Below are 24,031 nucleotides of genomic sequence, written 5' to 3'. Positions count from 1 at the left end.
CCCAAGCAAGGCATCACGTCCCAAAGAGGAAGGTCAGTCTCTAAAGGAGCTCAGGTAAGGAACAGGAGGCCATCAAAGGGATTAAAAACGTGTACAGTCATAATGCACATGTGAAGAAATCATACTCCACATAGAAGCCTGGAACAAAGGCTCCAAGTGTCAAAACTATGACCATTTCTGGTGGTGCCATGGCTACATATACATCACTGATAGAGCTTGTGCAATGAATGCACTAGGAGTAGGTTACCAGAAAGACAGCGTGTAGTCACCCACGAAGGTCTCACTCTCGCGCACTAGGAAGGAGCCATCGGGAGCCCCAGTCTCAATGCAGTACTCAGTGAGCAGGCGCTCTGCAATGTGCCGCCCGTCCCGCCCTGCGCCGAGCTTCCCGTGGAACCACTTCTCATTGGAGTGCAGCTCTGTGCTACCACTGGCCTGTGAGGGGGAGGACAACAGCAAAGCCACTCAGTAACTCTGACCCCAGCCCTGACCTGGCCCAGCCCCAAGCCCCAGACTGACTCCTTACCTCCTTGGGCTCTTCCTCATCCTCGTTGCCTTGGTCACTGCTGGTCTCCTCAGAGTAGTAGATCTTGCTGCTGGTCAAAACGAAGTAGTGGGGATACCACTCCTGGAACAGACCACAAGGGCCTGTGAGCCAGGGCTCTCACCACCCTGCCAGCATGCCCTGCCCTGCCCTGCCCTGCCGGGGAGCTCACGTGGTTTATGGGATCCTCCAGGTAGAGGATGCCATTCTTGATGGAGTTGCTGATGTCGTTCTCAGAGTACATCACTGAGCTGGGTACCTCCTCATAGGCACTGCCCTCGGCCAGCTTCTTGTGCTGCATGGAGCATGCCAGGTCATGGCATTGCCTGCTCCAGTCCTAATTATACTTCCTACTGGAGGACTAGACCAAAAGCAAGAACCTCCTCCCACCAGCCCTCCACCCCTACCTTGATAAGGATCTTCCTCTTGAGCTGGTTGGGTGAGGGGAGCCCATCAGCAGTGATGTCCACAGGCTTGGTGAGAAGTGTGTCCCCAAGCACCTTTTTGAAGTACTGAGCCATGTTCCTCTGCTGGGCAATGCTGCAGTGGTCCTCAATAGACAGAATGACAGGGTACCTGTGGGACAGGACATGAGTGCAGTTGATGCAGACCCTACAATTTTGTGGGGTGAAGGCTCACTCCAAAGAGCACCCTACCCACAGCCCTGGTGCTGGGAGCCAAGGACCTGGGAGCATCCTAATCTAGCACTCTCTCAGAAGAGAGGCGGCTGTGGCCACAGCTACTGGTATAGTGGAACGGGTGGGAACCAAGAGGGGCAGGTGCTGCAGAAGGAAGCCCCAGAGTTGGTTGGTTTATGGAGGCTGCCAGATAGTGCAAAAAAGATATTCTACACTAAAAAGAGGTCAGGGAAGAGTAGAAGCAGCCTCTAAATACAGCTATCGGTGAGGCTGAAGTTGTAGTCAGTGGTGGAGAAATTGCCTAGCATGTGTGGGGCCCTGGGTTCAGTTCTCAGCACAGCATATAAATGAATGAATAAGGGCTGGGGCTGGGGCTCAGTGGTAGCACACTTGCCTGGCAAGTGTGGGGCATTGGGTTAGATTCTCAGCACCATACATAAATAAATAAAAATAAAGATTAAAAAAAAAGCAAGTGTTAAAAAAATAATAAAATTTTAAAAATGAATGAATAAAATAAAGGTCCATCTAAAGAAAGATATTTAAAAAATAATAAAAAATAAATAAATACAGCTATGGGAGGGTCAGTGAGGTACAAAAGATTAATGACCACAAGTTAGGTAATGAATAGGAACTAAGGAATGAGTCACAGATAATTCTCTGGACTATGAAGGAAAAGGAGCTAGTGAGACACTGGCCTGTAGAGATAAAGGCTGATGCCTGATGGGGTAGTGCACACCTACAATCCCAAAGACTTGGAAAGCTGAGGCAGGAGGATTTCAAATTTGAGACCTGCCTTAGCAACTTAGTGAGGCCCTAAGCAACTTAGTAAGACCTCTGTCTCAAAATAAAAAATAAAAAGGGCCAGGGATGTAGCTCAGTAGTGAAGTGTCTCTTCAATCCCCAGTACCGAAACAACAAAACAAAAACTAAAGAGATCAAGGTTAAGGACATGTTTTTTGAGGGCGAGATGATTTGAAGGTGTTCCACAGGCCATAAGGACCTATAAAAAAGGTGGGCCAAGAATGCAGGAAACAAGAAGAACATGGGAAACAACAGCTCAAGCAAGAAGCAGGAGAGGAGAGGCCAAGAGGTAAAATAAAGATGGAGGGCAGGGGGGATGGGGCAGGGCACATGAAGGGTCCCGGGAGTGAGAGAGCTGGAGCCAAGATCACCCCCGGAACCCCCACGCCCACTCACTCTGAGGCCACGAAGGCATGCTCCTTGATGGTGTGTAGGACATCTGAGAACTTGATCTTGGTGGTAAGAGTGTGTCCATGGTAAATGACTGGCATCCCATCTGGGCCATCCCAGCAGTCCACTGAGGAGTAATATCACCACGGTCAAGGGAGCATGACCCTCACCTTCCCTCCCCAGCCCCTGGACCCCACGCACACTCGATGCAGCGACAGCCCATCCGCAGGCAGCGAGCATAGGCTTCCAGGGAGGACTCGCTGGAGAACTGGTCCCCGGTCAGGTACCTGGACAGTCAAAGAGAGAGGCAGGTGTGGTCCAGTGGGCCCTCCTCCCTAGAGGGGCTAGGCAGGGTAGAAGGAGCCACACTCACGTGTTGTGCGAGGAGGAGATCCAGTAGTGGGAGAGTGGGTTGTTCATGGTGTCTGGGGACACTGCATCCAGCTGGGAGTTCCACACGCTGTTTTCTTTGGAGAACAGGAAGGTGACAAACTGTCCAGGAACAAATGTGGAAGGGATGAGAAAGTGAGCACCAGCTGCCACCCAGGATGGGAGGTATAAGCAGAAGAGGGTGCTCAGCCTCAACTGGGTAGAGAGCCAGCAGGCATTAGGTGGCATCCCGGGGGAGAGTCCAGTTCCTAGGGCCTAGGTGGAGCTCACCTCATCCAGGAAGAAGTATGGCTCCTCGATCTCTCGCAAGGGGTCTCGGAGAAAGCTGAGCATGAACTCCTGCACCTGGAGGCGGTCCACAGCCCACAGCTCCTGAGTGGTGGGGAAAGCAGGCATGAGACAAGCCTCTAGTCAGTGGTGAATGCTCCCCCCACCTCCACCAGCATGACACCCTTGCCCAACCATACCCCTTGGTACTCAAGGAGGAACTGCTGGAACTCAGGAAGGGACACTCGGCAGAGCTCTGGCCGCTCCCCAGTCCTACAGAGAAAAGGCTAGTGCCTACATAATGGACAGATAGCAGGGGCCCTTCGGAGGACAGAGCCTAACTCCCAGCCAGCATAGCTCACCCCTCCCATCACTTCCCCACCTGTATCAGAATCACCCAGGGGAGAGCCCCACCTCCCATCTCCAAACCAAACCTCAAGGTGCTGGAATCCAAGAAGGGGAGGTCCATCTGCAGGAAACAGAACCTGGTCAGGGACAGAGCCTGGGAGATCACACAGGCAAGGGGCTCTCAGAAGAGGCTGGGACAACAGATGGGGGCAGGCCTCAGGGAGCAATGGCACCCAAAAGCTCCCAAGCAGGGCATCAGGGCTGAAGCAAGCAGGGTTGGGGGTGGGGTAGAGAAGCAGAACAAGGGCAGGGAGGACGGGCGGCTCATGCACCGTCTTCTGGGCGTTGTACATGAGGCTGCGGTACAGCTGAGCAAACTGTCCATAGGTGATGTCCCCACTGCGTTGCTCCAGGTCCTGCATAATACAGAGCATGACTGTTGGTTAGGGCACAGCTGAGGGGCTCCTGGCCTCCCCCACCCTGCCAGAGTCCCCAGAGGCCCTTACCGTCAGCCGCTCTCGGAGGAAGCGCATGTTGGGGACCCGGTAATTGACCTGAGACAGCATGTTCTTCAGGTCCTTGGCTGATATACTAAAAAAAAAAAAAAGACACGCCCCCAGGGATCTCATCCAGTTTCTTACACTCTCTGACCCAATGGCTGAGTTCACCTGGGGCTGGTCAAGTAAACAACTCTAGTTGGAGAACTTGGCAACCTGATGGCAAGACTGGATTAGAACCTAGTGGTGAGGGATGTACCTTTCTTTCTCTGGGCCTAGGTTTCCTCATCTATGCAAAAAAAAAAAAAAAAAGCTCATGATTCTGGCAAGAGGTGACGAGGCTCAGTCAAGCAGGGTAGGCATAGGAGGGAAGGAAAACCATCTCCGGCCCACTTCTCACTAGACTACTATAGCCTGTGCCTCCAGCTGTCCAGCTGGCTTAGAATTGGGTTCTCCATCTGATATCTACCCAGAAACCTCAGAACCCCAGCCCCCAGGCTGTTAGCACCAAAGTGAAAGGGGCCAGGCAGGGTGAAGAATTCAGAGAGCCATGTGTCCCTGCCCTCCAGGATTGCTGTTGCCCAGGAAATGAGGCCAGGATGCAGACTGGAGACAGGATGGACAAGATGGAGAAGGGAGGCTCTCTCCTGGAAGGTGGTGTTGGAAGGGAGGGGACACTCCTTTTCTGGCCTGATAGCCTGGCAAGAAGCACTGAATTTCCCTGCGGGGACTCAGTTCTGCACCAAGGGTCAACTGCTGTTGAGCAAGCGCTCGCTGTGCACAAGTACTGCCTCACCTGACCCTGAGTCACCCAGGAGGTTGATGTGCCCAAATCCCCATTTTCCAGGAAGGAAATGGATATTCTCTTCTGATTACCACGCTTTCCCTCTTTCCTATCAGTATATGAACAGCTGTTGTTCTGTCATCCCACCTAGCTCTCTGTTCTCCTCTGTGGCAAAACCCCTGGGAAGAGTCACCCACACTCCCTTAGTGTCCTTGAGCCTCTCTTACCACCTGACTAATAATGATGCTCTGCCCACCAAGTTGCTAAGCATACAGTTTACTTGCAGTTGTTACCACTTCCTCCTCTCCATGGCTTCCTCTTATCCTCACTACTGCCACTCTACCCCAATCCCTAATGTGGGAATGGTCTGGGATCAGCCCCTGGACCTCTTCTCTTTTCTTGCTACACCTGCCCCTTGGGTGATGACTTCCTACCCACAGGAGTTTCCCTGTCATCAATATACTCAAGTCAGTATGTCCAACTTCTCTCCTGAACTCATTCTACCCACCTGCCAACTCCACACTCTATCCTACACACACTGTAAGACTCACACCTGCAGTGAACCCCTGAACTCCCCACAATGTGTTCCTCCTTAGGTCTTCCTGCTCCAGTCAATGGCAATCCCATTTTTGCAGTTGCTCACGTCAAAAAGCCTACTGATCCTTGACTTTCTCTCATACTCCAAAATCAATATGTTAGGAAATTCTTTCTTGGCTCTCTCTTCAAAATAGAAGATAGCCTGAAATGAACCACTTGCTACCATTTACCACCCAGGTCCAAGTCCTGCCTTTTTTCTTGTAGAGGGTGAAGCCACTCAGAAAAGCCCTCCACATAGCCATCAACATGATCCTGAGCAAATTAAGACAGAGCACGTTACTCTTCTCTTCAGAACCTCCTGTGGTTTCCCATTTCTTGGGATGATCAGAGGGCCTGACTATGGTGCAGCACCACACCATCCCATCTGTTCTTTGTTTCCCCCAACTCTTCTTGACCCATATGGCTGCCATACCAGCTGTGAAAGCCATGAACTACAAGGCACCCCCCTCATGTACTACCAATCACCCTGACCCTCTGGGTGACTTACATGACACCTAGAGTCAGGTCTGAATGTCCATTCTTTGCCCCGTGGCAGAGCACATGACCGCCAGAGGGCTTTCTGCAGAAGGAGACTTGTGCCAGAATCCCCCACCCCATTTAAGGCAGGATGGTTCCCTCTGGCTCTTCAGGTGGCTGCTCAGAGGCTACTGTCCTGGCTACTGAGTATGAGTTACAGCTCAGCACCTACCGATCCTCACGATTCCGATCCACTGAGTAGAACTGTTTTCGGAGCCACCTGGAGAGAGAGAAACCTGAGGTGAGGGTCACTTCTCCAGCCAGGGCAATCCCAGGGGGAAAGGGGAGCAGATGGTGTCTGGGCACACAGAGTCCCTGCCCCTGCTGCCCTTATCCCCAAGGTCCCCTGTCCTAATTACATCTTGGTTCTTACCTCTCAATCTGCAGGGGTGTGGCTGCCTTTAATGTGTCCTCCATCAGCCAAGTTAAGCCCTTGATCCACATGTTCACTTCATCCTCAGATGTGGCTGTGAGCAAAGGTAACAGCTGAGCTTATTAAGGCACATACTTCTCATGGGGGCAGGGCTGAAAGCATTCCCCTTACCTATCCCTACCTCCTTCCAAACCCTCGACTCCCACCTTGCAGGCTCAGGGTTTTTAGGCGGAATTCCATTCCATAGAGGATGACAAAGCAGTGTGACTGGTCTGGCCGGAAAGCAGGGTCCTCTTGATAGCGATCGAAGTCCCGTGAGGTCTTCCCAGGGCGAATCTCCTTGATTTCGCGAATATCAACTAGGAAGGTAGTGAAGAGGCCAGGGTCAGTCTAGAGCCCACCAGAATTGCACTAAAAGGAGGGAGGCCTGATTTCCTCACTCATTCCCACTCCTTCCTTCAGGGAGCAACCACACAAAGAAAGTTGCTCCCACTGTTTCTCGGGGGCCAAGCCAAAACCACTCACAAGCAATCTAGGCAATAAAAGAGAACTGGGTTGATCTAAGAATAGACCTTTACTAAGGGGTGAGAGGCCAATGAAGGCTATCAGGGCAGGGAGCTGTGTGGTATCCCACTCCCTTCTTTGCTCCCTTACAGAAAATATAGCCTGGACTCTTGGACCTGGAAAAGAGCTACACATCAGAAGAAGCAATGGAGACCAAGGCTGTTCCGGAACACAAACACACAACCAATCATGAAGTCTCAAGGGTAGGGCTAAACAGGTCCAGATGGGTCTCAGGCCCATAAAACTGGCATGTGCCTGAAATGCTCCACACCCTAAAGACATCCCCATAGAAGTTCCAGCAAGAGGCCTAGTCTCCCCTAAGGCAGCAGCTGTCCAAGTGCTGCAGATATCCTGGGCCCAGCCCACCAGTTGGCCTGACACCACTTTCTTATCAAAGGGCCCTCACACATCACAGATTGAGAAGTATACAGGCCTGAATGGCAAGTGACCTGCCTTGGCCACTAACCTGAATGATGATTCAGAGCAACTAAGCCAAGGGACTCATTTAACTTCTCAGTTTTACCACCTATAAGGCAAAGGGCTTAAACTGAGTTTCTCTGGAAGGTAGGGTGGTAGAGAAAACATGCACAGGCACTGGGGCAAGACTGCTGAACTAGAATCCTGGCTCCACCTCACATCAGCTACATGATCTCGGCAGAGGGTCAACCACTCTCTCCACTGCTGCATGTAAAGAGGTAATAAACAAGAGCATCAGGAGGATACTGGTAAGGCCAGTGCTGTTGTAGCTAGAAGTGCCAGCATTGTGCATTGCACATAGAGGGAACTCTGTTCCTTAACCAGCCAGAGCTTGCTCAGGGGCAGAGGCTCTGATCTGAGGCCTGGAAAGGCTCAGACACTCTACAGCACAGGATGGCTACCCCTGGCTATATATCCACACTATGCCCTGGGACCACCTGGAAGCCTAGACAGAGGACAGACATTCTAGCCCAGGATGGCAGATTTGAGGAAGATCAGGTCAAGCAAAAACAGCTTGGCTAAGCAACCTCTAGAGATGACTGAACTTTTCCTCAGTTTGGGATCCTCTTAAAATGCTCTGACCCTAGACTCACCTAAAGATGTGGAGCTCTGCCTGGCCAGCCCCAACACCCAGGCTCTTTTCCTGACCTGTCTGTCCCTCGAACCACAACAGGCACCACCTATCCCACCTGGAGCAGTGGTCTCACTTCTGACCCTAACTCCAGATCTCCTGCCACAACAGTACTGGTTCTATCTGGGCCAACTCTGTCCTCTCAGCAAAGCCCCCTAACTTTCCTGATGGTAGGCCTACCTTTAGTTCTAACCAACTGGCCATCCATTCTGACTCTCTTGAATCTTCATAAAACTTTTTATTCTGACCCCTGAAGGTCCCACTCATCTCTACGCCCCAGACTTCTCCTTGTCAGCCTAAGGAGACCTGCTCTCATATGGTCTTCAAAGCTTTTCATAATAGAAGCTCAGAAATTACCTGAGTTTTTGTCTCCACATCTTCTCTGTTCCATCCAAACTACACCAGACCTACAGCAAGAATAGTCAGTGCTTCCTGTCCCCATTTCATTCCATTCCCTGGCCAGGTTCCACTCTCTTTCACCAAAGACCCAGCTGAGAAGCTCCACCCTGCCATGGTAATCCTCTCCATGCCTCATGGTGCTGCACAGACCTATGTGCCTCATCTCCCCCAGGCCCGGCAGAGTCTCTCCAGCACTTACAGAATGAACAAATGAAAAAAGCAGACACACAGGTTGAGAGTGGGCAGTGAAATGAGGATGGAGTGAAAAAATAAGGTACTATACTCAGGTAGACACAGGGAGGAGTAGAGGGTTAGGATGGGGTTATAGAGACTCAGCCTGAGAACACAGAAATGGAACATCCACAGATGGAAGGAGCAGCTTCCACCAGGGGAAATGCCCACATCAGAAAATGCACAACAACCACAAACTCTGCCCTTTGAAACAGAAACCAGTATGTTCTTCCGGTGCAGAGTTACTGTCACCCTCCTTATACCACCTTACAAAAGTAGGGGTGTCTGAGGGCACACTCACACGTGTGCCTCCGCCCCCCGACACATATACTTGTTTATGGCCAGGGCCTGCAAAGTCCATAACAGAGGTCTTTCCTCTCTGCTGCTCACTGGGCACCAAAGGTAGTTCACAATGATGTGGCAACTGCAGGGCCAGTCACAGCCACCCCCATAGCCTCTGGTTCACATGTGCATGTGCACAGTCAGTGGGCCCTAGGTGAGCTCCAGCCTGCCCTGTGTTCCTGAGCACAGTTCCACAAAAACCAGGCTGAATGCAAAACAGGAGCTTGCCTGAGATAGGAACTAGGCAGGCAAAGAGCCGTTCAAGGCTGGACATGTCACTCTCCCCCAGCTCTCATCTGGTCCTTTGAACTGCTTCCTATAAGGAGATACCAACCCGGCTCTGATACCCTTAAAGTCACCAGCAGACTGAAAAGAACCCGGCAGCAGCGAGATGTTCTACCCAGTTCTTGAAAGCACATCCTGTGCTACACCACCCCATCCTCTATCCTCCTAGAACATTATAGCAGGGTCTTCTTTCCTGAGAGAGCCAAGGCTGGTCCTCCAGGAACTGCCATCATAGAGAGGCGCAAGTCAGACATGGCCTCTGCCCTACTTGCAGAGCAGGAGTAGGAGGCTGAACTGGTCCAGCATGATCTCGGCCAGACATAATATGGCTCAGGAAGAGGAGAAAGAGACCTCTCCAGAACCTGGAAGCCTGGGGAGGGGAGGACCCTTCAGAGGAGCATGACCAGCATCCTCTCCCATGCAGAAGTGTGGGAGAGTAACGTTTAGGGGAACACTGGAGGAAAAATGAGCTAGGTCTATTGAGAGGCCCTCATTATGCAGGAGATGGGGGAGCAAGGAGGAAGAACTCTCTGAGGACAAGGGCAGGAATTCACAACCAGGAAGCCACCTGATGTGCAGCATGATGACCAAAGCCAAATTCCCAGGCTCACCCCAACCTGAGGGTACAGCCTGCCCAGAGCTTCTGAATACTCATTCCTCCTGGGATCAGATCTCCACACCCCTGACGAAGGCTACCCAGGATTCAGGAATGACCTGGGTGTGCCATTCCAAACACAGCTGTGGTAGACAGTGTAAAGATGAGGGCAGTAAGGAGAAACCAGTCCCTTACATTTAATCCCCACAAATATCCATAAGAAACAAAGACTCGGCCTTTCTTGATGGGCTCTGGGGTAGCGAGCGTCCCTCCCCCCCGACCAGTGCTGCCCCATGCTAAGGACTGTCATCACATGCAAGCTCTGAGAGCAGATAACCTCTCACAAGCCAGGCTGCCAGTGCTCTAGGTAGAATCTTCGGGGCTCGGCTCTGCCTCCCACCCCTAATGGAGATCTGCCTCCTCCGTTCCTTTAGGAAGCCTTTGCTGCTGTCTGCTTCCTAAAGCTGCCAGGCCTAGCAAGGAGAACCACACAGGTCTGAAACTGCAGCTAGGAGGCCTGGCAGTCCTTCACTCTTTCGCTTTAGTTTTCCCATCAAGAAACTGGAAATCCCCCTTACCTCAAGGATGCTGTGAGGGCCTTCTGGGAACCCACCCACCTGTCTATGTGCCTACTGCTGTCAAAATGGGGCCTATGAAAGATGGCAAAAGGAGACACTCACATGGCTGCCTGCCAGGCTCTGCCAAGGGCAGACACAAACCTGTAAGAGAGAAAGCTGGGCCACAAGGGCAAGAGTCCAAGTAGCAATTTCCCCAGCTCAAAATGGGGTCTTGCAAGAAGGGCCCTGGGAAAAGAAGTGGGTCTCCTGGGGTCTCCATTCATATCATCACAAGATGTGTTTTAAGTTAGATGCTGCTTCTGGGCCTGGTGCATGCCTCTGCGTGCTCCTATACAGTCTGAGGCATGTACAACACCACCGCCCTGCACATAGGAGGGTACGGGAACAAGCGGTCAATGGATCTGAAAGACCAAGTAGGATATCCTCTCTGGCTCACCACAGATAAAATGAAGGTTTCAGTGAGGATACACTAGCCATAGACCTTCAGGTAGAGACATATTACTACTGCATAAAGACCCCCACATGGGAGCGGCAGCCTTGGCCCACCTTCCCACACCAACCTCAGACTGGTTTGTTTTGGTTTTGACAAAAGGAAATGTACTTTCTACTTGACACTTGGGCTAAGCACTGAGGCAGAATGCCACAAGACTGAATTTGTAAAACCTAAGTTTGCATGACCAGGCCAAGGACGCTGGAAAGAGCAATGTACTCTTTCCACCTCTCTTCTCTTCTCCTTTCTCATCTTCCCTTTCTTGGCCCAGTGACAGGTTCCTGAGACCACAGAGACTAGAGACTAGTTCTTTGAACAGAGCATCTGAGCCATGCAGGCCTAAATATCAACTGCCTTTTGAATGTGCCAGTAATGGCAGTTGCTATCCCTTTAAGAACCTGTTTCCTCATCTGAGCCATAGAAAGAATCACAAGCACTTTGAGGGCTGAAAAGGAAGATAACTCTCAGGACTGGCTGAGAACCTGCTTCTGCAGAAGAATAGGTCCCAATCCCTGGGATGACACCCAATTCACTAGGTGGGCAGAGGTGCTCTTAAGGGGACAAACTCAATGATGGGCAGTTAGTATATTTGGGAAAGGGAACAGGACAATGCCCTAGAAGGACCCATCTGAATGCTCCCTTCAGCGCAGACCACTTCCTGTCTTGTGATTCCTGCTCCTCACCCCCTCCCAGACATTAGGCCAAGCCACAGGCCTGCCACTAGCTCTCCTCCTGCCCATTGCAGTAGGACAACCATCCTGTGTGGTCACTGCAGAGATATACACAGGAGCAGTATTCTTGCAGCCCAGGCAGAGTTCTAGGACAGTGGGGGACCTTAGGAAAGAGAAAAGGGATAGTGAGGGTGGAGTACTAACCCTTTTGCAGGACTCCTAAGAACACAGCTCCCTGGGAGCCAGCCAGTCCTTCCCCAGGGTAGAAATGGCAGGCAGTGAAAGGTGAGAAGAGGGAGCACAACCACCAAACCCAATACCTTAAATTAGACCCAAACTTCTTGGTTAGAACCCATGTCCCAGTGTCCCTTGCCCTCAACAAAGTAATTTTCCAAACAGTCCTATAGGTAGGACTACTTGGCAAAGGGAAGATAATGATGAGGCATATTTTCCTTCCTATTTCTGTGCAGTACCTGCCATCATACCAGACCAGCAGCAAGACAGGACCAGCACCCGCTTCCCAGGACACACAGAAGAAGCTGTAGCCAAACCATGGAATCCAGGTTACGCCCACATGGGCTCCCCAAAACACCTGACCAAGAAGAGCAGCCAAGCCTGACTCAGCATCCGGCCCCTGTCCCACCTTGGTAAACAGGAAAAGTCCATTCGGAGAGCTAGATGAAGGTCTGTGGGATTCCCTACATGGGACCCTGCCACAAACTAAATGCTTAGGCACAGCTGCACAGGATCCTCACCAATACACAAGTTACCTAGAGGTTAGATACTAAAGGAATCTCCTCTTCAAAGAAATGAAGAAACAAAGGGCCTAAAGTGTCTTGTAATGGTCACATGGTGATTCATGCAGACCAGGGCCCTCTGCAGTATTCCCACAGCAGCCACCAGTCCTGATATTGGGTATACAGAGGAAAAGCCTGGCAGACACAGGAAGTCTTCATATCGCCCAGGCGGGCAGCTTTTTCCCCTAGGATGCTAGCTCAATCTCACCCATTTCTTGGGGCTGAGGATGTGACTCAAGCGGTAGCGCGCTCGCCTGGCATGCGTGCGGCCCGGGTTCGATCCTCAGCACCACATACCAACAAAGATGTTGTGTCTGCCAAAAACTAAAAAATAAATATTAAAAATTCTTTCTCTCTCTACTGCTCTATCTCTCTCGCTCTCTCTTTAAAAAAAAAAAAAATCTCACCCATTTCAGAGGTGGCAACAACATACCTAGGCCCCAAAAGGAGAGGGAAGAAGGCCCTACTCAGAGAACTTTAAGCTGGAAGAAAGCATAGCAGCCACCTATTAGTTTATTCATCCACTCCATCAAATCACACATTGACTAGGCATCTATCTATCCCACCTCAGGCTCCAGGTTGGGTCCCAGGGAAATAGATCAATAAGGTATTTGAGTTCCTGTCCTTGAGAAAACTCTTGCCTGATGGAGGAAACAGATGGGGAAACAGATAACTATGAGGTCATGCAAACAGTAGAACAACAGGGAGATGTCTGTGGTACAGAGAGCGGCAGGGTCTTGCAGTGCTCTATAGAGGTAGGTCAGGAGGCCAACCTGCACATGTTGGGCAGAGAGGGTCATGAAAGCCAAGGCATTGACACAGGAGTCTTGTGTATTCTAGAAACAGTGTGTTCAGAGTACAGGGAAAGAGGGCAGGCTTACACTGGCCTTGATGGCCACAACAGGGGAAGGTAGCAGTAGGAGAGGTGGCTTTCCCCAACTTTTCTGTCCAAGTCCAGATGACGCAGGTAACCCAGGGGTTAGCTTCCAGGTCAGGAGTTCTGTGTGCTCTGGTATCTGCCTCCCTGCAGTCTGATGCTACCATTCTCCTTTGACTAGCCTGTGCCTGCTGGCCTCCCTGCTATAGAAGAGAGGATAAGAGTCCACTAGGCCAGGTCCCAGGACTGTCTGGGATCTCAAAAGGCTCTCAAACAATGCCCCTTATGATCCATTCAGGTCACATGTAGAATCAGAGTCCTGGGCATAAATCATTTTCCTATCATTCTCTTTCTTGACCACAACTTCCCCCTACTTGAAGCTTTGCCCTCAATCATTTCCACACAACCTCACCAGGTTTTCCTGCTTCTTGGTATTCTCATTAAACAATGGCCTTTGTCAAGGCTCAGGCCAAGATCCTCTCTTCTGGGGATCTGCCTGCTGCTCTAGTCAATGTCAGCCATGTTCACAGCTTTAACTGCCTCCTATGCACAGACAATTCACAAAACCTCTCCAGCCTCCAAGCTTCAGATCCTTCAACTCAACTGCTTACCTCCTATTCTCCACCTGTCCACCTCAAGAACACCCTAATGGCAACCCCCAAACCAAACACTGTCTTCTATCACCAAAATCCAGACCTCTTGTCATGACCTGATACCAGTCAGCTAACAGTATCGCCAAACAGGTGCATAAATTTCGGAATCATCATTGGCCCCCTTTCCTCTCACCAGTTTCAATCCAATCTTTCAAATTCTGCTGCCTTTATTATGCACAATTAACTACATTCACTGAACACCCATGAGGGGCATCATGCTAGGTACTAAGAACCCAGGTTATCTCAGGAGTTTGAATGTGGGAGGAAGGATTAGATTTGCACACTATGCTAGACAGGTGATGTTAAATAGAGCCCACAGACAAATGTTCTGAGAAGCTGTGAAGCAGGAAGCACAAGGTAACTGCCTCTGATGGGTGGGAAGAGAACAGGAACAACAGTGGCACTGGACATCCCTCTCATTTCTTGCATAGTTACTTTGTGCACCACTGTGCAAAACTCTTGATAAGACTGTTTCACTTCATCTTTGCAAATAACACCATGAAGCAGGTATCAGAGGTTCCCATTTCCCAAGTCTTTTAAAACTAAGCACAGAGAGGTTAATGAACTTAATTGGAAGCTCATAAGTGACAGAGCCAACAATATTTCAAAGCCAAGACTGTCTCTGAGGCAGGTTTGTGTCCTGTACTGTCTCAGGATCCCTGTGGGAAAAGACCAAGTGGGGCCAACAGAGACAGAGGAGAGGAAAGGACTCAACACACTGCTGCTTCATGGCTTTTGTCAGAATGGTGAGCACATGTGTATTTTAAGGCTATCTAACTATATTCTCCATTAGAGTGTAAAATCCTTCTAGGGATGGACTGTGTCTATCATCTTCACCACCTCATGGTCAGCAACAACTTATTAACGAGTATTTGTTGAAAGAGAAAAATACAATGAGTCATTGCTACCCAACCTGCTCCGGCTCAACTTCCCACAGTCCACAACACCTGGAGGCCTTTATCTGCCACTCTGTCTCTGAGGACCCTCCCATAGAGCTGAGGAAATGAATTAGAAAGAGAAAAAAAATCTGGGATCTCCCTCCCACGACAAAATAATAGGGGCTTAGGACTGAAGTAGGGAGTTGAAAGGAAAAGGAGCGAGTAGAGGCCTTCACCTCATGGAACTCCTGAGTCCTGTCTCACCATGCAGTCATGGCACCCCACTCTCTACCACTGCATATTCCATATGCAGGTGGAGGTAAGGCCAGTCTTACAGCCCAAACACAGTAAACCCTGACTACAGGTTGGAGATGTTCTCAATGAGGACAGAAGTTATCAAGTTGGAGGCCTGCTTGCTTAGACATTCTGCCTCTGCAGATGCTACAAGGTTCTCCTATCTCAGAGTTGCATGAACCAGCTCCTTTATAGCAGCTGACCATAGTCCCTTTGGGCCATGCCACCCCAAGTCATTCTTTTCCCTTTTGTTTCCTCATGAAGCAGGGCCCCAGTGAGTGATCTAGTCTCTGACCTTACCCCAGGTGACAGAATTCACTCACTGCCTCTCCAGGAATTACAACTTAGAAGCTTTGAAATTCTACTGACTTATAACCCCTAGTTCTATTCTCGGAGGACACATCTTCCCTCATCCCCCTCTAGCACACATCCTTACTTGGAGCTTCATGCTTCCAGTGTGAGCCAGTTCTCAGGGCAGGAACCAGGATAGTCTCTTGGGAACAGTCTAATATCAGGCATTCTGTTCTCAAGAGTGAATGCTCTTGTGTTGCTGCTGGCCTCAAGAGGCCCTCTGTAAAATTCCTAACAAAGTGACATATGCTACCTTTCCTATACTCCTTGGGCCATAAGCCAAGAACTCCCAAGGAAAACCACAATCCCAGTTGGGACTGACTAGCTTACACAGGCACATTATACTCAAATACTGCTGTGGGGTGGAGGAAGTGCAGAATGGGAAGAGAGCTGCCTTCAAACATTTGGAATAGCAGGTAGTACAGAGAGACCATCAGGTATGTCAGCAGAGCCTCAGAGCCTACCTCTGGTGATACCCAACCTGTCAACTGAGGGAATCAAGCTGTACTCCTTTGTATCTCCTGTCCCCTCACACAGGTGAGAAACCTGTGGAACCTGAAGCAGCTGTCCTCCTCCCCTTTTCCAGGGTTAGTTACTCTATGAACTCAAGCCCACACTTTCTGGGCCTGAGGTTTGATCAGTCACTCAATCCACAGGGTTAGAATTCCCCCACCAAACACCAATCTCAGACAGACAGAACCCAGCATGGTTGATGTCCTCCTCCCACCATGGCCACGCCAAGGACATGTGAATAGGAGCATGCATGTCCTCAATAATCACTTCCCCTAGGAACTTCAGCTCAGTCATACACCCAAGTATCCAAGAAAATAGGAAGCCAACCCTAAAGTGAACTCCCACCTGGGCCAAGGGTGAATCTTATTGAATACAAACAAGTGGTTAAAGTTGCTGTGGGCCAACCCTCACCAGTCTGGCCAGCTGTTCACTGCCAAGGCCAGGAGCTTCAGTCACATGAAGCTCCTCCTCACCCACTCTTCACGGTGCCCATGCCTTGTTGTCTCAATGCCAGGTACCTCAGGAGCCTCTGTGCAGATCTTCTAACCAACACTGATTTGCCAGCTAGTGTGGGAGGGGTCCATGGAGTAGGTTAGGCTGCTACAGAGAGAAGGCCAGTTCCACAAGGGCATTCAGGCACAGCCTATTGCAACTGGAAGCCACCAATGACTTCTGCTTTCATGGTTTTCCACATATTTGGACTGCTAGCTTCCCAGGATCAAGGACCAGGTCACCTCCTTTTCTTGCTCCCTGACTCCTTTGTGCCAGGCCTGTAAAGGAGATGCCAATCTTCTGCAGGAGAAAGCCTCACCCCATTTACTTTGCATCCTGAGTCTAGCTGAAGCCAGGGCCCACCGGCCAGCATCAGGAAAGGCCAAGGCAGGAAGGAAGCAGCAGCGCCTATACACAAAGCCTACACGTGGGCTATAAAAAGGAGCCCCTCCCTGCTTCCCCCAGGATATGGGCCTGGTTCCTAGGAGGTGAGGCCTGGGGAGAGAGCTAGTGCTTGTGCCTAGGCACACAGCCACTGCAGCCTCTCAAAGGCTAGCCTAGCACCATCTCAAAAAAAACTTGTTTAGCAAGGAGGAGCACGAGAGCAGTAAGGAAATTCAAGTAGATTCAAGTAGAGATTCTCTGAGTCCCATCTCTCAGGACTACAGCCTCCCCCAAAGCAACCAATTCTACTGTCCCAACTGCTTCTTCTCCCAACTCCACAGTATTCAAGGACACCCCTTCACACTTCTTTCTTTGCTCTCTGGGGGACTAAGCACACTTCCTAAAGGCCTCTAAGCACGTAGGTTCTCACCCTGGAGGCTCTAGTACACACAGTTCTAGGGAGCAGCCATGATGAGAGGCAAGAAGAGGCTCTAAATCTGGGGTGATGACAGGAAGCTGTGGCAAAACAGACCAGGCTCAGAGGAGAGCTCAACTAGGGGCATGTGAGTTGGGGCTAAGGCAGGGAGATTACAATTAGGTAAGGGCCTCAACATCTGAACACAAAGATACACCAATTTCAAAGATGCCAGCTAAAGGCAGTCTCTTGACTCCCACAGTGGCAGTCTGCTCTATGCCAGCAGCAGAGCCATCGTATTGTCATTTTCCCCACAGTGAGAGAATATACTGAACACTGTAGCAGGAATCAGAAATCCTAGGCTATATGAACTCACCCTTGGGACCCCCGTTTCTTCCTTTGTACAAGAGGAATAATAATTCCTGCCCTCCTTGGGTTTATGGAGCTGTTGCAAATCTCAAATAACACAAAAGATGAGAAAATGCTCCATGAACTCCCAATGCACTATTCAAACACCAGAATTTTTTGATGCCCTGGACCTCTGTGTATAGACTCAGGGAGAAAGAAAACAAGCAGACTCCTAACCAGGTTGTCAAGAGCAGTCACAACCATGCTGGGTGGTAGAGAAAACTGGAGCTCTGCAGTTCTCCTTAAAGTAAAAGAGTAAAGGAAACAAATACTTAAGTGCCCGGAGGCTGGGCACCTTCACATAAAATCTTACATATACAAATCTCATTTAATTAGCATTAATATACAACTCTGTAGGAAGAAATTATTTTTATAGAAAAGGGTTAGTTTGAAAGTTAATGTAATAAATCCATGATTACAGGAAGAGTTGAGACTCAACCCAAATGTAAATAGCTCTAGCTACAAATCTCCAGACCCTAAGTTCAATTATCAAAAGGGTGGGGCTATCAGGTCACTCCTCGCCCTTGGGGAGTCTCACCACTTATAACCACTCAGAAATTCCCCCAGGGTAGCCATAGCACCTTCAGATAGGGAACTCCACCTGGAGCTCCAGAATACTCCCTTCCTCCCACCTCACACCCAGTTCTCCTAGAACTCTCCTTAAAGTCCTCACCAACTTCTCTATTTCTACAATAGGGAGTGAAGAGGGGAAATTCAGGCCTTTGTGACCTCAGGCTTCACTTCTTCCCTCAGATATATCCATCAGTGGCCTCCTCAAAGCCACATCCCACAGGAAAGGGCAAAGAGTGTGAAGAGATGCTGTGAGTTAGGGAGACGGATGTGGACAGGGCAGCAGAGGCAGCCCCGCCAGCCTGGGCTGTGGTAACAGAGAGCTTCCTGGAAGACAGGGTCTCCCACCCTGCTCAGATAGCAAGGCACTTAGAAATAGGCCGATGTTGATGTCTTTGCCCCACAGGAAGGGTTACTACCCGAGCAGTTGTTTCCAGCAACCACCTTGCCTCCCTGAAAATGCCATGGGTGGAAAAGAGCCCTGACCACAAAAGCACTCCTGAGAGTTGCAAGAGTGTCCACAGCCTCCTTGCCCTGACTCCAAGGGCTCAGAGGCCAGGAACCAGCCCTACAACACAACAGGTACCTCCACTCTCCTTCCCATCAGGCCCTCCTGGGGACTCAATCCTACACACCTTCCGTCAGAGCTCCACACATTAAGCACATACACTATGCCACATTTAATGCCAAGGACGTTACACAGATTCTCACTGAATCCTTACAAAAACTTGAAATAAATTCCATTTATTACTATCCCCTTTTACAGATGAGAAGCTCAGAGAGGTAAGAACATACTCTAGGTCACAGAGTAAGTAAGCTGCTTGACAGGATTCTGACTGGCAGTGTGAGCTCACAGCCCAAACACTCAACTACTTAACTCTACTATCTCACCTCTCAAGACTTTGGCCTCTCTCCCCTCTGCCACCATTGCCTCCTGGTTGACTCAGAAAGGAGGTCTTATTTGGGTCCTCATCAGCAGTCCCCTACAAACTGCCCTCTTCCCCAACCTGACAGGAGCATCCCAGATGCACAGAGCAAAGTCAGTGCCACTGCAGCTTGTGCTGACCCTAGTACTAACGGGATGGAGTGTGACCCCCTAAACACAACACACAGAGCACAGCATACGGGGAGCCCTCCCTAAACTGTCTCATCCATCACAGCCTCATCTCTACCATACCAAATGCATTTCCAATCCCTCCATATCAGCACAGGCAAATTCCTCAAGCATTCAAGGGCCAGCTCAAAGGTCACCTCTCCCATGACACACTCCCTGGCTCTCTCCTCATGCACTCAAGAGTTCTTCATACACTTTTGCAATGGTGCCTAAGACGCAGAGTTGTAATAGCATGCTCCCAAGTTGGTTCCACCTCAGAGGGCCTCACAACAAGGACCATGTCCCATTTAGCCTTTGAACCCTCAGTGCCTTGCACTGGGCAAATAAGAGGTATACAAATAATACTTAATGAGTAAATGCCCCTCGCCCCAAGGGGCCACCTGAAGCAAAGCTAGTAGCCAAGATCTCTAAGCTCTGACTCAAAACTGTGCATCTGTGTCGACAAATAGACACTCAGAGTGCTGGGACAAGCTAGAAGTGCTCAGTTTTCTAGTCATCTGTGAAGCAGGCCCCTTTCCTAGATTCACTGGAAAGAACCCCAGCTGCAGAGAGGGCCTGGAAACCCACACATTGGAGCAAGCCGGGGGTGCTGAGGAAACACTAAGTGGACTAACTTCCCCTGGAAATAGGACAGCCAGACCGGAAACACACAGGCAGGAATGGGTAGCTGTCGAGATCCGGACATGTGCTTTTGCCCTTCTCCAGCTAGAAGTAACCAGCCAGCACAAAGGAAGCCTTATGACAGCCGCCAGTGCCTTGCAGCACTGTGGGCCTAGCCCTCAGAGCAGGCTTCTTGGTGTACTCCTCTTCTCACCAGGTGAACACCCACTGCCACAGCTCACCCCAGCCAGCTGGTCCCAACACCACCTCCCCTCTGAGCCCATTTGTCCCATCAAGGGGCTCACCTGTTTTCTTTTGTCAACATTCCCCTTCATTAAAGGTACCACTTGAAATTTTCTTGAGTGTTTTAATCTTCCCTGAATGCAAGAGCCCATTTTCATTCACTTTGGGGTTCCAAAGTCTCCACAGACGTACTGGGCTCACACTCACAGAGCACCTCCATGGGAGTTTCCACCTGACACTGTGCCCAAAGTAAACCTCAACTAGGCAACCTTGCCAAATGCAGGTCTAGACCATATTATCACAGAAGGCACCATATAAAAAGTATAGAGCCATGGCCTAGAGAGGCTCAGGCTGTCTTGGGAAGCAGAAGCTGACGAGGACTAATGTGCCATCTAAGCATGAAGATTTTTCCTCACAGAGGGGCAATGCAAACACAGGGAAAGCAGGGGCCTGAGACCCACTGGCAGCATAACCCAAGAACAGTCACCTTGGGGTGTCAGCCAGACCTGACTGAGGGCTGGGCCCAGCTGAGGTACTGGCACACACTGGCACTAATCACTCACTCCCTGTATTTCTATTTCCTCATCTATAAAATGGGTGGTACACCTGACTACCCTGCAGGACTCTTTGAGGATTAGCCAAGAAAAAGGTAAAACATCTCTTTAGCACTCAAGAGGAAACCTATAATTGCTTTTTATTCATTTAAAGTCTGCAACAAAGCCAAAGCCAAATACCAATCCAATTCCTGTCACACAGCCACACAACCAAATGGCACCAAAACACTTTCCCACCCCTCTTTCGAGCCAAACTCCAGCTCTAGAAATCGATAGGTGCCAGCCTCACTCCACAAGTGACCAAGTGAGAGGGCACAGGGTTAGGACAGAATGGGGTCTCACACACGAGTGCTGCACACTTTCATTGAATCACACTGTCTATCCTTCAGGCACACAGACACCCTGAGGGTAGCGGAGCATTCCTCTTTGGCCAGGCTTCAGACACTGTATGGTACACTGGCAAGGCTAGCAGGAAAAGGCCAGACACCTGAGGCACCTGGGCAAGAGGCCAGATGGCAGGGGACCCAGCTGGCAACTGAATCCTCCTCAGAGTCTGCAGAAGGAGGCTGCAGAGATCAGAACCCACCAAAGCAGTGAGCCATGAATGGGGCAGGGCTTCAATGGGAGGCTTTTCCTGCAAGGTCTAAACTTGACACATGCATCTATTAGCCTTTTACTCAGGTTCTTTCAATCAACACCCCCAAAATCAAATGGCTATACACATTCTGCCTGCCCTTCATGCCTCTCAACTCTGTTAACCAACCAGAAAACTGAATTTGTACACCTCTGGCTGATTCACCCTGGAGGGTTAGGGGAATAAAGTCCTTTATATTCCTGCCTTCATCCCCCAAAAGATCTGAGTGAGACACAATGAACTAGCTGGTCCCCTCTCCACACCCTTTCATTCTGCTCTGGCAAGAAAGTCACACCGAGGAGGCAAATGTACAGAACTCCAAACACTTTCTTTACAGAAACACTGTTCTACATGATGGGCAGGTGAGTGGGTAGATGGGGCAAAACAAAACCGTTTCCTCCCTTTTTCTGAGTAGCAAGCTAAATGAAATGTGAACTTGGTCTCTGTTCTCCTTCCTGCACACTTCCCTTCTCTTAGCATCCACATGAGACCTCCCTCAACATTCCCAGTCCAGGGTCTAGGAGTGCAGGTATAGTCTATCATTATTATTAGTAGTAAGTGCTACTTAATAAAAACAATGTGTCAGGCACTATAATATGTCAGTTTACAATTATTGAATATTTACAGTATCAAGCACTGATGCTTTACACCAACTTACATCAACTATCTCACTTAACCATCAAAGCAATCAAATTTGGTAGATATACAATTACCTCCATTTTACAGATGAGAAAACCAAGGCTCAGAAGCTGGCCAGGTAATGCACAACTAGTATATGGGCTTCCAATGCAGATTTGTCTTCAACTACTGTGCTATACTTATTGCCTGCTCATCACATGCGTGGCTTAAAATGCAGCTGTTGTTACCCAAGAGATCTTTATCTGGGAACTTCCAGCTGGGGACACCACCTCAGCATAGGGAGTACCACAAAAACAGGAAGGAGGCCATGCCTGGAGTTTGATGGGTGATGTTTCCAAGTCTATCTCATCTCTTTGTAGTATCTATCCTTCTTCCACATTGAATCTGACAGACTCTAAAATCACTAAAATGTTCTCCCAAGAGCCAAAGGGGGCACTGAGGAAGGAGGATGCCATTAAGTTCAGTAGCTCTGTCAGATCTGGATTTTACTGTAGAGGATGGCTGCCTCACCACAAGACTTTCCTCCCTCCCCATCTCCTTACCCATCTATAGCATATACACCATACCCAAGAAGGTCTGTGAGATCTTCTTGTGGCTTGTCACTTCCTGACCCCCCTCCTCCACTAGGACCTGGTTCTGAGCCTGGGTCTCTTGACACCAGACTCTGGAAGGTCCTTGCAGGAAGCAACCCACAGCCTGGAGGGCAGAGCTTAGTGTCCATAGGGTCACAAACCAGCACATGGTAAGTGCAATATTGCTGGAAAAGATCTGGGGTTTCTCAAAATCCCCCAACTCCCTCCTCCCACCACAGACTTGTGCAAAAGCTGCCAAGATCAGGCCTGGGAAGGCAAAGAGGCAGGAAACCAAGAGGAGCCGCTCCCGGCTCCCTGGGGCCACCGGACATAGGACACAAAGGGCTAGACCCCAAACTGACGGCACACTTCTAAGAAGAGTACCTGACTCTGAGGCACTGGGGCTAGCCTTTCTAGGGCCAAGCTCTTGGTTACATGGTTATAGGGGCAAGCGGAATCTGGAGCCTTCACCAAGAGCCCCAGCTCTGGCTTTGAGTGTCTACCCACCCACACAGGCCTCCAAAACTCAGCTTTGAGACAAAAGAAGCGTGAGGCTGTGTGTGTCTGTGTGTGTGGGCGGGTGTTGGTTGGGGGAGGGATAGCCAATGTCTTCTCTCAGGCTTTTCCAACCTAAACAGGACCACCTTCCTCCCAGTTCCCAAGAGGCAGATGAGTAGGCTCAGCTCTGCTCCAAAACCAGCCCTACTCCAACATCTGCCTAAGTTCTACTCAGGGAAACCAAAGGTCCCTTTGCAAATAAGCCCCTGGCCTGGGGGCCCAGAGCTGCACACAGACTGTGCTTTCTGGAGAAAGGGCGGTGGGTGGGGAACTTCTAGCCTCAGGCTGGTTGGGAGCCGCTGTCTAGGCTACCAAGGCCGTCACCACCACTTCTGGGGGACTGGGGCCCGAAGCCCACCACGATGGTGTCCAATCCCCAAGGACTTTTGGGCCTCGAGGCAAAGCACCTTGGAACATTCTTGGGGGAAGGGGTGTCCTGTCAAGTGATCGAGGACCCGATGCCCCCCCTGCCGACCCCGGGAAGACAAGCGGGGGCGGGGTCCGGGAGGAAGAGAGAGAGGGCGGGCTCGAAAGTTTGTCCAAGTGTGCAGTGGCCGGCTGGGCGCCGGGAGCCGGCGGTCCCCGCGCGCTCAGCGGGCCTGAGCGAGGAGGGGGCGCACTTACTAGCCCCCTCGATCTTGTCGGCGCCGCGGCTCCACGTGATCTGGCGCGTCTCCAGTTTGACCTGGAAGGTCTTCCGCTCGGGCCGCTGCGACTTCTTGGAGTAGAACAAAGTCATGACGGTGCCCACCTCGAGGCTGCGGCAGAGGTGCAGCACCTCGGCGTCCGAGGGCGCGCCGGGCCCGCAGCCATTGGCGCATGGGGACGCGGCACCAGCCATGGCTCCGATGCGGGGGAAGGTTGCAGCGCAGGCCCGCCGAGCCCGGGGAAAGGAGGCTGCTGGGGCGGCCGGCGAGCGGGACCCGGCGGCGGCTCCTGCGGGCGGACACGGGGCGGGGCCTGAGTGCGGGGCGGGGCCTCTAGAGGTCCCGCCCCGCGTCGGGAACAAAGGCACCCGCGGGGAGGACCCCCGCCCGCCGCCGCCGCGCCTGCGCCCCGCGACCCCCAGACAGGCCT

The 24,031-nt window shown here is 50.8% G+C and overlaps 1 protein-coding gene across 4 annotated transcripts in view; it reads right to left on the bottom strand.

The window, feature by feature from the left end:
• Positions 1–24,031, bottom strand: part of Plcg1 (phospholipase C gamma 1) — a 33,716-nt gene that overhangs the window by 9,286 nt on the left and 399 nt on the right. For 3 of the 4 annotated variants that reach the window (XM_078051783.1, XM_078051782.1, XM_078051785.1), the window contains exons 2-17: positions 23,579–23,890; positions 6,352–6,504; positions 6,146–6,239; positions 5,945–5,992; positions 3,885–3,969; positions 3,711–3,794; positions 3,465–3,499; positions 3,231–3,303; positions 3,034–3,135; positions 2,747–2,865; positions 2,575–2,660; positions 2,380–2,500; positions 952–1,120; positions 717–839; positions 527–628; positions 248–435 (exon numbers count right to left, since the gene is read on the bottom strand). In XM_078051783.1, coding sequence (XP_077907909.1) covers positions 248–435; positions 527–628; positions 717–839; positions 952–1,120; positions 2,380–2,500; positions 2,575–2,660; positions 2,747–2,865; positions 3,034–3,135; positions 3,231–3,303; positions 3,465–3,499; positions 3,711–3,794; positions 3,885–3,969; positions 5,945–5,992; positions 6,146–6,239; positions 6,352–6,504; positions 23,579–23,795 — 1,799 coding nt within the window. In that variant the 5' untranslated portion in view covers positions 23,796–23,890. Of the gene's footprint in view, positions 1–247; positions 436–526; positions 629–716; positions 840–951; positions 1,121–2,379; positions 2,501–2,574; positions 2,661–2,746; positions 2,866–3,033; positions 3,136–3,230; positions 3,304–3,464; positions 3,500–3,710; positions 3,795–3,884; positions 3,970–5,743; positions 5,899–5,944; positions 5,993–6,145; positions 6,240–6,351; positions 6,505–23,578; positions 23,891–24,031 lie in introns of those variants that run through there. The other variant, XM_078051784.1, reaches the window with a different exon arrangement.

This window comes from Ictidomys tridecemlineatus, chromosome 5 (genome assembly GCF_052094955.1).
Source record: "Ictidomys tridecemlineatus isolate mIctTri1 chromosome 5, mIctTri1.hap1, whole genome shotgun sequence".
Lineage (NCBI taxonomy): Eukaryota > Metazoa > Chordata > Mammalia > Rodentia > Sciuridae > Ictidomys > Ictidomys tridecemlineatus.
The sequence above is the reverse complement of the archived record's forward strand: the minus strand, read 5'-3'. Positions and strand labels throughout refer to the sequence as shown.